Below are 16,220 nucleotides of genomic sequence, written 5' to 3'. Positions count from 1 at the left end.
CATTTTGTGTTTTCGTCGTCCGCGAACAGATCTATTTTCGGACTACCCCAACGATTGAAAAGGTCTGCCACCACCTCGTCATGCAGAACCCAGTCTGGCTGATCTTCGAAGTGCCTGCTGGGGGCGTCTGCCTTGCTCTTTAGCTCTCCTGGAAGATGCACTGCTACCACCGAGAGGTTCTGGGCGAGCAGCCAGTGCCAGATGGCCTGAGACTCCAGGGAGAGCGGACGTGACCAAGTTCCACCTTGCTTGTTCAGGTAGAACATGGTCGTTGTGTTGTCTGTCTGGACCAGGACTGAATCTGACTTGATCGCAGGCAGGAAAGCTTTCATAATAGATGGACTGCCCGGAGTTCCAGCATGTCGATGTCGTCTTGTGATGGAGATGTGGAAGTACGGATCTTGGAGGTCCACTGAACACATCCAATCCCCTACTTGCAGATGTGGACATTAGGTGAAGGGCCAACATGCGAAACTTTTCCTTCACTAGGACTTTGTTCAGCAGTCGAAGGTCCAGAATTGGTCGAAACTTGCCCTCCTGATCTTTTTTGGGGACAAGAAAATATCTGGAGTAAACTCCTTTTCCTCTTTGAGAGGGTGGAACCTCCTCTATCGCCTGCTTTTGGAGAAGAGCTCTCACCTCTTTCCGAAGCAGCTGTAATTGAAGGGGACGAGACTTTGTTGGTGGAATGTCCTTCGGAAGCGCTCGGAAACGTAGTGCATATCCATTGCTCAGTATATTCAGCACCCAGCGATCTTTTGTGATGCGGGCCCACTCTGCTAGATGTTGAGAAGCACTTCCTCCGACTGAAGTGGGCAACTGAGGCGGAGGAAGCCACTGCTCAGGACTTCCCTCCTCTCATCGTGGTAGAGGACTGCTGTTGGTGACCACCTCTACCTCTGTTGGACTTTCCTCCTCGGAACTGGGTCTTCCCCTGTGTGAGAAGTTGGCCTGATATGCAGTGCTCACTATTCTAGTGATCACTATGTATCAGTCCAAACAACCCTTATTGATGATTGGTTGTAAGTCAACCGTTAGACCAGCTATCCTAGTAGCATGGACAAGAGCAGTCTTTAGGCTAAACTCTAGAGGGCGTGTTAAGCCAGCTGTTACACCATCACATATACCCCTTGAACACCAAGTGAAAGGACACCACACAAGTTATGAAAATAAAAGGATATTTATTTAGAACACAACAACCCTGGACTCTTTATGAGGACAGGGCGCTAAGCACAATCCAAAGCTCTTAAAGAAATACTGAAAGTCGCACAATTTACACAAATGCCCGAGGGGCACGAAAAACCATATACTCTAAAAGTGGAATGCGAAATACTAGCAGGTAAGTAACTAGTCTCAAAGGCTTTAGGATCGCTAGGACTGGACTACTGAACCTTCAGATTACGAGCAGGAGGCCTAGGGAGATCGGGTGTAGAGTGTGCACTCTCACGCGGGATGCGGGACAAAGTCTATGGATGCTAGATTTCGTAAAGTTAGTGTTATCGGACGAATCCGACTAGGTAGAGCTGAAACGAAAAAGGATCTGGACCCTTGGATAGCAAAGCTATGCTGGAGCACCGAAATGCTCAGGGGCTGCGGCTGCATAGGGCTGAAAAGACGTCGGGAATCCTCGTTGCAGTCTATGGAGCCTGAAAGAAGAAGTTGCTGGCAGGTGACCAGTGATGAAGTTCGATGTGATCCAAGCCTGGATCGGTGGTGAAGGATACCTGTAAGCAGGATGACACCGGATGGAGTCACCTCGACCAGGTGAGTGGGCGACGCTGGGCTCTGCAGTCTCTCGGACCAGGAGGCGTTGTCGGCGACCAGGATGGAGGTGCGAGCTGTCCCACGAAGGTATCTGCTGTCGGCGATGCTGGACCCAGGATTGGAGCAACAACCCTTGGCAAATGCAAGCCCACGCGGTGGACTCAAAATGGCGTCTGGAGTGGACCAGGAGGGTCCGGGGTGCTCCTCTGTTGGAGGGGAGCAAGGGCCAGCCTGGAGCAACCAGACCAGCGATGGAAATGTCATCGTTGGTCGTCAAGAGGGCTACAAGCCAGCAGGCAAGTGGCCGGACAACACGGTGAGCAGCAAAGAGCAGAAGGGCCCCACGCAGATCTCGTGGATGCTGAAGGGCTGGACTTCGGTGCTGGAGCTGCTCAGGGTTAGGGCTTCTCAAACCCCAAAGCACTCACTCGAGGATCCCTCGGCGGTCGTGCTGGATAAGCGTAGTGCAGTTCTGAAGATGGCCGGTCCCTCGAGGTCTCGTCACACCCACGAATCTCAGCTGGGCTGATGTAGGTAGAGGTCAGAGGTGCCAGGGAAGCCGGGTCTCGTCGTGCTGGTCAGTCTGATTCCGGAGGAAGGACGTGCAGCAAACCGCAGGTTACTTAGTTGGTGCCCGCAGATGCAGGGTGACTACTCCTTAGTCACAAGGGAGAAATCTTGAGAAGAAGTCTTGAGTTCCTTTCGTAGAAAGTAGTTTCAGGATTCAAAGATGATCTAATTTGGAAGGGTCCCCGCTCCCACCTTTATACTAAAGAAAGGGGCTGGTACGGGACTAGGTCCTGCCCATGGGTGGGACCAGGAGGGGGGGTGGTTACACCCCTCTCCCATGCCGGAGTTTCCCAAGCTCAGGGGGTGGTGTGCCCCTGGAACTGGTTCAAGCCTATGCATAGTGAGCACCGGGGTGCCACTTGCAGTCACCTTCCTCTAAAGCCCTGCCTACCCAGGATACACAAAACCCTGTCTGGGATGGTGCTAGCACCGCCCCTGACAGTTACACACATGTCGTGTCCCTCTAGAAGGGTGGAATGCTAACCCCGTCGCCAGAATTGGCGAGGGGTTAGTATTCCAATTCGTATGACACCTTACTCGACATGTTTTGATAAAGCAATACCAGAGTTGGCATATAACTGCGAGGATTATAATGCACTTAAGAGTATATGGTATGCGTTATCATGGAACAGCTATTAGGACTTGGTTCCGCAAGCTGCAAACGGGCTCAGCTCATGTCAGAGCACCATCTCACATGATTCCAAGCACTCTGCCACCAGGATTGTTAAGGCCTCCCGTAGAAGTGACTGATAGGAATCTGTGTCCATTTTAGGGTTAGATATAGGTATACTATATCTAAAGCAAAGGGTGATTACACCACCTTGCCCCAGCTGTCGTGCAGCCAGTTGTGTCAGATTTAGATGGCCAGCCAGGGGCGGCATAATACATGCTGCAGCCCCTGGTAGGCCCTGGGTACACCTATGCCCTGAGTTACAGGGTCTGATAAGGTGGCTCAGTACCAATTGGAAAATGCACCTAAGGTACACGTGTCAATTTCGTGGGAGAACAGCTAGGCTGTGGGTCTGATTAGCAGGCCCACAGCCAGGGAAGTCATAAACCAGTGAAGCAAAAAGCAAAAATCTGGGGTGATCATAGGATTGCAGACCCTACTCTCCTACACCCTGGTTCTTATTTTGGGACCACTGAGGGGTTTGAACCCTCTGTTGAGGCCCTTTGCAACGGTTGGATTTGTAGCGGCGCTTAAATTCCTTTATCTTCTCCAGTCTAACTGCCTTGACCATGTCCAACTCTGTCTTCATTCTAGTCATCTCCTCGTCAGCGTGGGAGCCGAAGAGAGAAGAGCCGGAGAACGGGAGGTTCATGATCCTTTGTTGAGCGTCTGGCTTAAGTCCTGTTAACCATAACCAGGACGATCTTCTGGCGCATACTCCATGCGAATAAGAGTGCGCTGATAACACCGCACCATCTGCCCCTGTGCTTATTGCTTGGTTAGCCACCAGAGATCCCTCTGTGACTATCTCTGCGAAATCCTTCTGGTCTTCCTTTGGGAGCTTGGCTTGGAAACGCTCCAAAGAGTCCCAGAGCCGGGTCATACCTGCCAAGCTACACAGCCGCGCTGGAGACCTTAAGGGAAGCCACAGCAGAAGTGCAGACCTTGCGAACCCACGAGTCCTGTGACCTGCTGTCCTTATCTGGTGGAACAGAAGTGGCCGACACAGCATGTGTCTTTTTCGCTGCTGCCACAATGACAGAGTCTGCAAGAGGGTCTGTCTTGACGAAGACTGGATCTGAGGTAGCCGGCTTGTATTTTTTCGAGAGACGAGCTGGAACCGCCTTAATGGTCGCTGGAGTTAAAAACGTGTCCATGACGGTCAAGGATCCCAGGAACCAGTGGCAGTAGAGGTCGAGATTCTGATCTTCTTATGGAGAGTTTCGAAAATCACTGTTGTCGTGACTTGCAGGACAGACATCTCAATATTAAGCTTTTCAGCACCTCTTTGCAGAACCTCATGGTAGGTGGTAATGTCATCTATGGGAGAGACCCTGGTAATCGGGCTGTCAGTTAGTGTGGGAGAGTAATCTCTGATGTAGGATCAGGTGGAGGAAGACGAGGACGTAGATGGTGTTCTCCTACGCCGTCGATGTTCAGAAATCCTCCCTTCTCTCGATCTCCCAGTGCGGTCCTCGCGTCTCGGAGAGCGAGACCAGTGGCGCCTTGGCTCTGGAGACCTCTGTGTCTAGGAAGGCTCGCTCTGTCTGCTTCATCCACTAGTCTCTGCAAAGGAGACCTATGAACAGAGCTGGCATATTCCAGCATCCGCTTTGCTGCTCCAGAGTCCTTCCAGTGACTTGCAGGTAGGTACCATCTTGGGGACAACTGAGTCGCAGCAGGGGCCCCCTTTGATCGTGAAGGAGACTTGTAGACACGGGCAGCAGGTTCCGGAGTGGGCGACTTTGTATATGCCCTCCTGGAAGAGTGAGGAGACTAATGTCGTGACGCCGACTCGGTCACCAGGACCACTGAGTCCCCAGATCTCTCTGGAGGCCTGTCTCGATTATTAACGCATTCTGGACGCCGATCTAGGCTCCTGCCTTCCCCTCGACGCCGAACTTATCTTCGACGTCGATTGGTGTCGATGAGACGCAGGTGAGTGCTCTCTCGACGTCGAACGGTGATGAGAAGCAGACGACGGAGGATGTCTCTCACTCGACGCCAAATGTCTTCTAGACGATGACTGAGCTGGATCCAGTCTCGACATCGAAGGTCTTCGAGACGAAGGCGAAAGGGTTTGTCTCGCCCGCAACGCAGATACGAAAACTGAGACTTCAACCTCGACGCCGATCGTTGCCCAGTTGACGACGGCGGAGGTTTCCTTGTTTGACGTTGATCGCTGGTGGGATTGCGACGACAGAAGAGAACCTGCCCTCGGCTTCGAACGCCTTGCCGACGTCGACGGATGGCCTTGGTGCCTCGACGCCGATAGTCGTCGAGATGACGACGGCGAAGGGTCCCTGCTCCTCGACGCCGATCGTCGCCGGGTTGATGACGGCGGAGGGTCTCTGCATCTCAACGGCGATCGCCGCCCGGTTGACGACAGCAGAGGATGAATCTTCGACGTCGACGACATACCTTTTCTCGACGGCGAGCCCGCTGTCGAGGGCCATTTCTTCGATAAATGACCCATTGAAGATCTTTTTTCAGCGCAGAGCCCGACACTGAAGCTGAAGGATGCGAGAACTTACTACTAGAAGATGTTCTAGCCCTCTTGGAGACCTTCTTGACTGGAGATCTTCCTCTCGACAGGCCATAAATCCGAATTCACTCTCGGTCTTTCAAAGTTCTGCTGGTCAGGAGCTGACAGTGAGAGCAGGCCTTTGGGTCATGGTCTTCATGGAGACAAAGGATGCAGACTTCGTGAGAGTCTGTTTTGGCCTTCTTATGACCACAAGAATGGCAAGAGTTAAAACGCCTTAATCTGTCAAAAAAAGGACAGTCTCTTACTTCTAAAGATGTAAAACGTCGAAGTAAAGAGAACAAGCATTGGAAATGCAATAGGTCTCGCAGCATTAGAGTTAGTGCTTTTAGAATTGTTTATGGGTTTTTTTTGTAAATCTTTTGCATTTTTGTTTCCTGTAGCCAATGCTAAAGAATTACAAATAAAAAAAGCCATAAACAATTCTAAAAGCTGTAACTCAAATGCTAGCAAGCTACGTCTGGAAATATTCAGAAAATTAAGATTTAATAATTGCAAAACTGAGCTTGGAATTGCTTGAATCTCCTCTGTACATAACAGTTTTGCTTCCAAGAGGAGATTAATATGTTTATTATGTTAAAAGGAGTTTATACTAGTCCTGTTCTCGGTGAAACAGTATGCAAATAGGCACCGACTTGTAACAGGCTGTAAAAAGGTTGCTCCTATATTTATAAAACTGAAAGCTAGTGCACAAATCCCTGTTACTAGCTGCATACGTAAGGCTAGAACTGGTAATCTGCATGCATAGACAAATATCCATAGAGACCTATTATGTAGTTGAACCGATTGATTTAAACAGTCACCACTCTAACTCGCATTGAAATTGCATACACTGTAGCTTCATAATTTTAGGTTAGTTGTTCTATATCTTGTTTATCCAGGCTGGGAAAGAGAAATCCTCTCACTTGTGCCAAAATCTTTGGGACCATTTTTTCAAAGTTTTCCACGCTAAATGGGAACTACAATGAACACTCAAATATCTGTGTTTTTATCCTGTCGAGAGACTGACTACCGATTATCCACTTAATAATTTACTTTGAGTTTCTATTACATGATGCCCATCAAACGAGGTTGCCTCTGCTACATACATACATTTAGGGTGGTCTTAAACGAATCATACAAGTGCAGTCATTCTTCAAAATAGCACCAACCTCAGGCTTACTGAGCAATACACTCCGGATGACAAATTGGGAGATTAAAAAAGCACCTTTCTGAAAATCCAAGAGATGTCCAAGCCAAAAAAGGTATATGTGAAGAGAAATGAGCTTTATAATTTGGGAACTATGTTAAGACCGAACCTGTCAACTATAAACGGTCACGTGTAGGGATCAACCCGTGACCCTCTAAATCATGCAGCTTTCGGGGGGGAACGACTGACCGAATAATTTGTATAGGCCGCCGATCCCTGCCTCAAGAACGATCTGTTTAATCCTATCGATGGAAGTGCACAAATCCTCACCATGCATTCGTCGTTCCGCTCATTGGGCTCACAAAAATTGACCGGAGCCAAACCGGGTAGGTAGAAAGCCGACAAATGGTTGATCGTCATCAGCAGGCAAAGGGGACCTAGGGAAGTGCGCACAGCCATGGCTGGTGGAAGTGTCTCGGTGGGTCTCGGTATCTCCTGCTGCTACTCCCGATGACAGACCCTCTCACTCCCAGCGTTTTCCAGTTCCTGCTCCGCCGACACGTCAACCTCGTAGCTGACGTCAGAGCGACGCGCCGTCGCGAACATGACAGTCCTGAGCTAGCCGAGCCTTGGTGGAGACGGCCATGCAGGAGTCAGGCCGAAATGGGCAATTGGGTAAAAAGTAATAAGCGAGGCGTGGCCAGGCCCCACCCACTCTCCTCCCTTGCTCTCTGGCTGCTGGCTGTCTAGGTCATGGGCGCCTCTGTGACGTGGCGTTGTTAATATGGTTACGGTCTCAGTGTTCTTTTGAAGTTTGGTTGTGAAGAAAATGCAGCGCCTTACACTTTGGCAGCGAGATTCCTTATAGCCGGATGAATATTTTCTCACATTTCTTTGCAACCGATATGTTTGTAAACAGTGACTTGATTAGACTGGGCGTATTGCTGGACAGTGGCAGCGCGTCAGTGGCGTAGCGAGGTTGCCATGGTGCTTAACGCAACGTAAATAACTTTCCTCATTCCATCTGTAATAAACTCCTCTTTTATCATAACCTCCAGGCCTGTCGGAGTTCTTGTTCGCGGTTAGTAGTAGTTTTGTTTTCCTGTGATCCTGTGAGAGTGAGGGGGCGGAGCGGGGGTGTGGGAGGAGTGCGGGAACAGACGGGAGGGGAGGAGAGTAGGAGGAGGAGTAGGGGAGGCACGGCCTAGCGGCTGTGCAATCAAGAAGTGAGGGGGCGGGAGAGTAGGGGAGGAGTGCGGGAACAGACGGGAGGGGAGGAGAGTAGGAGGAGGAGTAGGGGAGGCACGGCCTAGCGGCCGTGCAATCAAGAAGTGAGGGGGCGGGAGAGTAGGCAAGGCAGGCGGCTGGGGCCATGTGCACGCGCTTTTAAGCTCAATGCGCATGCGCATTGAGCTTAAAAGTCACGGGCACTGCAAGGAATCGCCACAATTCCTTGCAGTGGATAAAGAGTCGATAAGCCCCCATAGTCTCGCTTGCTCGATGCGCATGCGCATCGACAGGCGAGACCTAAAAAGCTGTTAAAAGTGAAAAGATTTTTCTGAAGAAATCAGAAAAGAGTGGAGCTGTGTTGCCAGGATCCTTCCAGAAGGAGCCGGAAAGAACAACTGACCTAACTGTCACCCCTGAGGCATGATGGGAAGCTGGGGGTCAGGAGTGCCTTAAAGGCACGGTGTCAGTTTATTGCATGCAGCTACAGGTTAGCTTTTAAGCCTTTTTAGACTATGTGTTTGCAATGCAGCCTGGGAGCTTCCTATGCTTTCAGTGTTTTATAAGAATTTCTACTATTTTCTGAGCATTAAAACCGTTCCAAAACAAACTTTGTTGTTTCTCATGTTTCTAATGCATGTTATTCATGTATGGTGGAAATAAATATATATATATGTGTGTGTGTGTGTGTGTGTGTGTGTGTGTGTGTTTCCGGGGTCCTGCGCATGGGCGGAAATATTCTAATGCTTATAACTATTGATGAGGATCCCCTGGAAGAGAAACTAGTGACTTAAAAGGGTACCGCAGTAACCAAACTAGAGTGTACCTAAAGTACTTGGAATCATTTTAGAGAGGAAGCAGCTAGCCTGGGGTCCTGGATAGCAGGGTCCCAACCAGGCTAAAGTCAAAAAACTGTGAAACACCAGCAAAAAGTGGGGTTAACCATAAGTAGCAGATCCTACTCTCCTACACCGACGATGCCTTACTGTATGTCACGGCCCCATCAATCTCGATTCACCGGATCCTCCATATTTTTGTCATTTTTAGCACACTCCAAGGGTACACAATTAATTGGACAAAATCCATACTGTTTATGCTTCAGGGTCCCGCACCTTGGTTGCTCAAAGACACTAATGTTACAATAGCAACAGAGGGATTTCACTATCTTGGCATATTTATAACCCTGCACCCCACCGGTTTCTATGACACCAATCTTAAGGCCCCACCGATCTCACTGCAGAAAGATGTCCTGCACTGGCGGTCCCTACCTCTGACTCTCCTGGGTAAGGTTGCACTTTTTAAAATGCTAGTGTTGCCCCATGTTTAGGTCTCGCCTATTATATCCGGTTAGGGATCAATAGCCGAGATTATAGTAAGCAGTTCAAAAACTCTACCAAACTGCGGATTGCGTGGAGTTCATGTGAGGCAGGCGTATGAAGCAGGCGCGTGCACATTAAACACCATCTGCCTCGGCATCAGACTTCAAAGGAAGCCGCTCGCACACCACCATTTGTCTGAGCCTCGGCATCAGACTTCAAAGGAATCCGCTCCCAAGCCGCTCCCCCGCCCCCCCCCATCAGACTTCAAAGGAATGCGTCCCGTACCCCCCCCACTGCAGCAGTGTGTGGCGTGCAGCCACACACTGCCGCGCGCCTCCCACTGGCGCGAGCCTCGCACTGGCGCGAGCCTCGCAGTGCCGCGCGCCTCGCACTGCCGCGCGCCTCGCACTGCCGCGCGCCTCGCACTGCCGCGCGCCTCGCACTGCCGCGCGCCTCGCACTGCCGCGCGCCTCGCATTGCCGCGCGCCTCACACTGCCGCGAGCCTCACACTACCGCGAGCCTCATACTGCCGCGCGCCTCATACTGCCGCGCGCCTCACACCGCCACGCGCCTCATACCGCCGCGCGCCTCACACCGCCGCGCGCCTCACACCGCCGCGCGCCACACACCGCCACGCGCCACACACCGCCGCGCGCCACACACAGCCGCGCGCCTCACACTGCCGCACACCACACACTGCCGCACACCACATCACTATAGGACACCACCACATCACTATAGGACACTACCACATCACTATAGGACACCACCACATCACTATAGGACACCACCACATCACTATAGGACACAACCACATCACTATAGGACACCACCACATCACTATAGGACACCACCACATCACTATAGGACACCACCACATCCCTATAGGACACCACCACATCCCTATAGGATACCACCACGTCACTATAGGGCACCACCACGTCACTATAGGGCACCACCACGTCACTATAGGGCACCACCACGTCACTCAGGGGCACCACCACGTCACTCAGGGGCACCACCACGTCACTCAGGGGCACCACCACATCACTCAGGGGCACCACCACATCACTCAGGGGCACCACCACATCACTCAGGGGCACCACCACATCACTCAGGGGCACCACCACATCACTCAGGGGCACCACCACATCACTCAGGGGCACCACCACATCACTCAGGGGCACCACCACATCACTCAGGGGCACCACCACATCACTCAGGGGCACCACCACATCACTCAGGGGCACCACCACATCACTCTGGGGCACCACCATCACTCTGGGGCACCACCACATCACTCTGGGACACCACCACATCACTCAGCCCAACCAAATCATAACTCAGCACCACAACAGCATCACTCAGCACCACATCAGCACTGTCCTTGCTTGCAACCAACAAGCATTGCCATAGCCAATAGTACTCGCATAAGGGAAGTGTAAGCTATTGGCTTTGTGAATAACAATGCTATTAATTTATATATTTTCAAAGCCAACACATTTTAAAAAATTGTCCTTTACAATACAAATAGCTCACACTTTCCTAATGCGAGACCTATTGCATTGCAAATGCTTGTTTATATGTGCTGCAGAACACCTCCTATAATGTCCCGGATACGTACTTCACCAACATAGAGAGCGAGGTTGGAACTCTTATGAGATGGGAAAAATCCATGCATCGCTGTCCATAACTTGACCAGAGGGTGGTATGATGGTGGAATCGCGTTGCCCGACATTAAACTATACTATTGGACCTCCGCTCTTGCAGTCATTAATCACTGGATCTTTGCCTAACTGTCTGAACCAGCGTATCGAACAGACAAATGGATAATGAACCCAGGTGGTTATCGAAGAGCACTTTATTCTAACCCCCAAACACCAACACCTTACAGGCCCCACGGCCCAAACAATCGCACTCTGGCACGGAGCTATTAAAACACTGGGGTGAGACAAGAAACTAACACTAATTACCCCCATATGGGAGACCAAGCTGCTTGGCACGCTGGGTAACTGCCCGGGATTTGACAAATGTGTTGTAATTGGCCTCTCTTCAGTTGGTGAACTTTGGAAGCGTAACGCAATAGTCCCATTTAAAGACCTACAAGCGGAATACCAACTGGCGGGGTCAGTAACATACAGCTATTTACACATTGGTATCTACACATTGGTCATGCCTTGACTACCGCTGTAACGAGCGGTGAGGTCGTACCCAAAGCGTCCCCTTTATAAGATAGACCCCTAAAGGACTTCATGTAAGGCAAGGCAATATCCCTTACATACCACAAATCAATAAACAATAATACGGACCCGTTAATACGTTCCTGGCAGTCGTGGGAATCGGATATTGAGTACTTGGAGGAGGACGACTGGCAGGAGGCATTATCCTCTCCCAAGGAGGTGGCCATTCCAATTTGGCTATGGTTAATCCAGTTAAAAATCCCACATAGAACATACCTCTCTGCACACATGTTGGTCAAAATGGGTTGTAGACCGGACACTGGATGCCTTAGGTGGTGTGCAGCAGAAGGCACGTTTTTCCACATGAACTGGGAGTGCCCAGCTCTCTGCTCATTCGTTATGTTATGTTAAAATGCGTTTGTATAGCGCTCGGCTACTCTAGAAGAGTGTCCCGGCGCTTTCCACAGTCCGCTACAATGTAGAACAACATAACAAGAAGAATGAAATGGGAAAGAATTGTCTCAACACTTGTATAGGTGGGTGGGAAGAATATAACCAACTCCCCATGACTGTCTGTTAAATATATGGGAGGCCACCGACCTCACCCCGACTTAACGTACGTGGGCCTCACTGGGTTTTACCATTGCTAAGAGAAACATTGCCCAAACATGGGGGACCGGGGATCTGCCCACGTATCGGATATGGCCTAATATGGATGCTGCAATGGTTGCTGAAAAGGAGGTATTTAAACACAAGGGCTGCCCGAAGAAATGGGATCAGAAATGGGCTAAATGGAATACATCGAGCGTGGATTTATGTGTTTCCCCAATGGCGGAACTGAGAAGGACTAATGGGGACTTTGATCTTGACTCCACTTAGTGGTTTACAGATAATGTGCTCAGTTTGTACAATGCTTTTATATCTACGCTTTGCTCTTGTCAGGTCTAAAATGTTGTGTGGCTTCGAATTCCTATAAATGTACTGTCACAGTAAATAAAAAGAATATATAAGAAAAAAAGTAGTAAAATAATGAGCAGAGGTCAGTGGAGACTCCCTTACACAACATCCGGTAGAAAATATGAAGGTCTGAGGTTCTCTCAGGAGGGTTCCAAGGGCTGAGGCTGATCTGATTGGTTGGTTGTTGTTTTTTTTTTGTCTCTTTTACAAAAAAGAGGTGGATATGTTACAAACCTGGAATCGGCCTAGGAATGGTTTCTGGTTTGTAATAGCTTTGCATAGCTATTTTTATATACCGGGTGTGAGAAGGTGGCCTGATATGCAGTGCTCACTATTCTAGTGAACACTATGTATCAGTCCAGCAACCCTTATTGATGATTGGTTGTAAGTCAACCTTATAGACCAGCTATCCTAGTAGCGTGGATACGAGCAGTCTAAGGCTAAAAACTCGAGAGGGCGTGTTAAGCCAGCTGTTATACCACACATATACCCCTTGAACACCAAGTGAAAGGACACCACACAAGTGTTATGAAAATAAACAAGATATTTATTAAGAATCACAACAGCCCTGTACTCTTTATGAGGACAGGGTACTAAGCACAAAACAAAACTCTTACGAAAATACTTAAGTTAGCACAGTATATACAAATGCCCGAGGGGCACGGAAAACCATATACTCTGGAAGTGGAATGCGAAATTACTAGCAGGTAAGTACAGTACTAATAGGCTTTGGAATCGCTAGATCTTGACTATAGAATCTTCAGATTACTTCTAGGAGACCCAGGGGACTCAGGTGCAGAGTGTGCACTCTCACGCGTGATGCGGGACAAAGTCTATGGTAGCTAGATTTCACAGAGTTAGTGTTCTCGGGCGAACCCGACCTGGTGGGAGGAAAACGAAAGTGGATTCTGACCCTTGGATAGTGAGGCTATGCTGGGGCACCGAAATGCCGAAGTTACCTAGCCCAGGGGCTGCAGCTGCATAGGTCTCAAAAGACGTCGGGAATCCTCGTAGACGGACCAGGAGCCTGGAAGAAAGATGCTGGCAGGCGACCAGTGAAGAGAGTTCGAAGTGATCCAAGCCTGGATCTTGAAGATGGACGATACCTGAAAGCAGAGGGGACCAAGTTCGTGACTACTAGCCAGTAGTCAGGTGGCACCAGGAGGGCACCGGATGGTAGTCACCTCGACCAGGTGAGTGGGCGACGCTGTGCTCTGCAGATCTCACGGACCAGGAGGCGTTGTCGGCGACCAGGATGGAGGAGCGAGCTGTCCCACGATGGATGAAGCTGTCGGCGTCGCTGGACCCAGGATTGGGCAACAAAGCCTTGGCAAATTCAAGCCCACGCGGTGGACTCAAAATGGTGTCTGGAGTGGACCAGGAGGGTCCGGGGTGCCTCTCTTGAAGAAGGAAGCAAGGGCCAGTCTGGAGCAACCAGACCAGCAGCAGTGATGTCGTCGGGCGTCCTTAAGAAGGCCACAAGCCAGCCGGCTAGTAGCCAAACAACGCGGTGAGCAGGCAAAAGCAGAAGGGCCCCACGCAGATTGTGGAGATGCTGGAGGGCTGATCTTCGGTGCTGGAGCTGCTCAGGGTTGGGGCTTCTTGGACCCCAAAGCACTCACCAGTGGAACACTCGGTGGGCTTGTTGCAAGAAAGTCGTGCAGTCTTGGCGATCGTCGGTCCCTCGAGGTCTCGTCGCACTCACGGTTCTCAGCTTTGCTGTAGAGGTGAGTAGAGGTCAGAGGTGCCAGGGAAGCCGGGTCTTGTCGAGCTGGGCAGTCGGATTCCGGAGGAAGGACTTGCAGCAGACCGCAGTGTTCTTAGGATGGTGCCCGCTTGATGCAGGGTGACTACTCCTTAGCCACAAGGGAGAATCTTGAAGAAGAAATCTCGATGTCCTTTCGCAGAAAGTCGTGTCTTGATTCCAAAGATGATCTAATTTGAACAGGGGGCCCGCTCCTATCTTTATGCTAAGAAAAGGGGCTGACCCGGTGACTAGGTCCTGCCTATGGGTGGGACTAGGAGGGGGTGGTTACACCCCTCTCCCATGCCGGACTTTCCCCAGGCCAGGGGCTGGTGTGCCCCTGGAACTGGTTCTGACTGGCCTATGCGTAGTGAGCACCGGGGTGCCACTCAGCAGTCACCTTCCTGTAAAGCCCTGCCTACCCAGGATACACAAAACCCTGTCTGGGACGGTGCTAGCACCGCCCTCGACAGGAAACCCTTTGTCCAGGCTCCCCTCGCTGGAAGGACTCCCAGCTGCAGGGGGTCAGACTCGTGTCTGTGGTGGCAGCATCCATTTTGTGGAGCTGAGGCTTCGTTTAACTTTAACCGAGGTTCACAGTTACATACATGTTGTGTCCCTCTAGAAGGGTGGAATGCTAACCCCGTCGCCAGAATTGGCGAGGGGTTAGTATTCCAATTCGTATGACACCTTACTCGACATGTTTTGATAAAGCAATACCAAAGATAGCATTTAACCGCGAGGATTATAATGCACTTAAGAGTATATGGTATGCGATATCATGGAACAGCTATTAGGACTTGGTTCCGCAAGCTGCAGACAGGCTCAGCTCATGCCAGAGCACCATCTCACATGATTCCAAGCACTCTGCCTTCAGGATTGTCAAGGCCTGCCATAGGAGTGACTGATAGGAATCTGTGTGTCCATTTTAGGGTTAGATATAGGTATACTCTATCTACAGCAAAGGGTGATTACACGACTTTGCCCCAGCTGTCATGCAGCCAGTTGTGTCAAATTTAGGAGGCCAGCCAGGGGTGGCATAATACATGCTTCAGCCCCTGGTAGGCCCTGGGTACACCTATGCCCTGAGTTACAGGGTCTGATAAGGTGGCCCAGTACCAATTGGTAAATGCACCTGAGGTACATGCCGTAATTTAGAGAGAGAACAGCCAGGCTGTGGGTCTGATTGGCAGGCCCACAGCCAGAGAAAGTTGTAAACCAGTGAAACAAAAGCAAAAAATCTGGGTGATCATAGGATTGTAGACCCTACTCTCCTACACCGGGGACTCCCATCTCGACGACGGGGAATGATTCAAGCATGTGAATCTATGAAAGTTCCAATACTGGGGTAAATGAGGAGTAGGCAAGGACATGCGTAGGGAGCCTGAGTGTGTCATCAATACGATTAGAGGATGCCCTCCAAAGTTTGAGAAAATCTAGGGGCAATGGAAAGCCCACTGTGTCCTCCATGCGATTGAGCATTTCCATATGCCTAATATGAACTGGCCTCCGGTGCGCACAACCATATGCTCCTTGAAGTTGTTTTTTCTACTTTTTGTCAGATAAGAAAAATGAAATAAAAAAGACAATAGCTTCAAAACCTTAATGATACATTGCAGCACCCTCCTGAACTAGCTTACCTCCAGGATACCAACATCAAACAGTTCTAAGGGTCCGCTGGAAACTGTTGCACTATACAAAACCCTGTTAAATAACACATACATGAAAGTACCAAAGCTACATTATTAGCCTCCAAACTATTTTGCTGTTGAATGCTGCTTTAACAAAATCGGCAGTAACCTTTTTACTGATACCATCTTGAATGACAGTAGTTCTGTACAGTCGGAGAAGTCCTTCCTGTGAAAGTTTATGAACCAGTCTAACAATGGACTTCTTACAGCACTTTGTAGGCACACCATCTTGCCGCTCTTGATCCATGATCAGTTTCTGCAGCCTACAAAGAAAAAATAACTAGGTGTAGCTCTATGTTACATGTAGAATTATAAAAAAGTAATTCATCAGACTTCACAATGTTTACTGAACTGCATCCCCGTGGAATTAAAGAAGGAATACGAAAAATAAACTGCGGTTAAAGTACTTTTTAGGTATGAAAT

The 16,220-nt window shown here is 49.9% G+C and overlaps 1 protein-coding gene across 3 annotated transcripts in view; it reads right to left on the bottom strand.

The window, feature by feature from the left end:
- Window positions 1-16,220, bottom strand: part of GTF3C1 (general transcription factor IIIC subunit 1) — a 2,762,707-nt gene that overhangs the window by 2,047,552 nt on the left and 698,935 nt on the right. For all 3 annotated transcript variants that reach the window (XM_086940909.1, XM_086940911.1, XM_086940910.1), the window contains one exon: window positions 15,907-16,060. In XM_086940909.1, coding sequence (XP_086797035.1) covers window positions 15,907-16,060 — 154 coding nt within the window. The remainder of the gene's footprint in view (window positions 1-15,906; window positions 16,061-16,220) is intronic.

The sequence above is a fragment of the Lissotriton vulgaris genome, chromosome 10 (assembly GCF_964263255.1).
Source record: "Lissotriton vulgaris chromosome 10, aLisVul1.2, whole genome shotgun sequence".
NCBI classification, from domain to species: Eukaryota; Metazoa; Chordata; class Amphibia; order Caudata; family Salamandridae; genus Lissotriton; species Lissotriton vulgaris.
The sequence above is the reverse complement of the archived record's forward strand: the minus strand, read 5'-3'. Positions and strand labels throughout refer to the sequence as shown.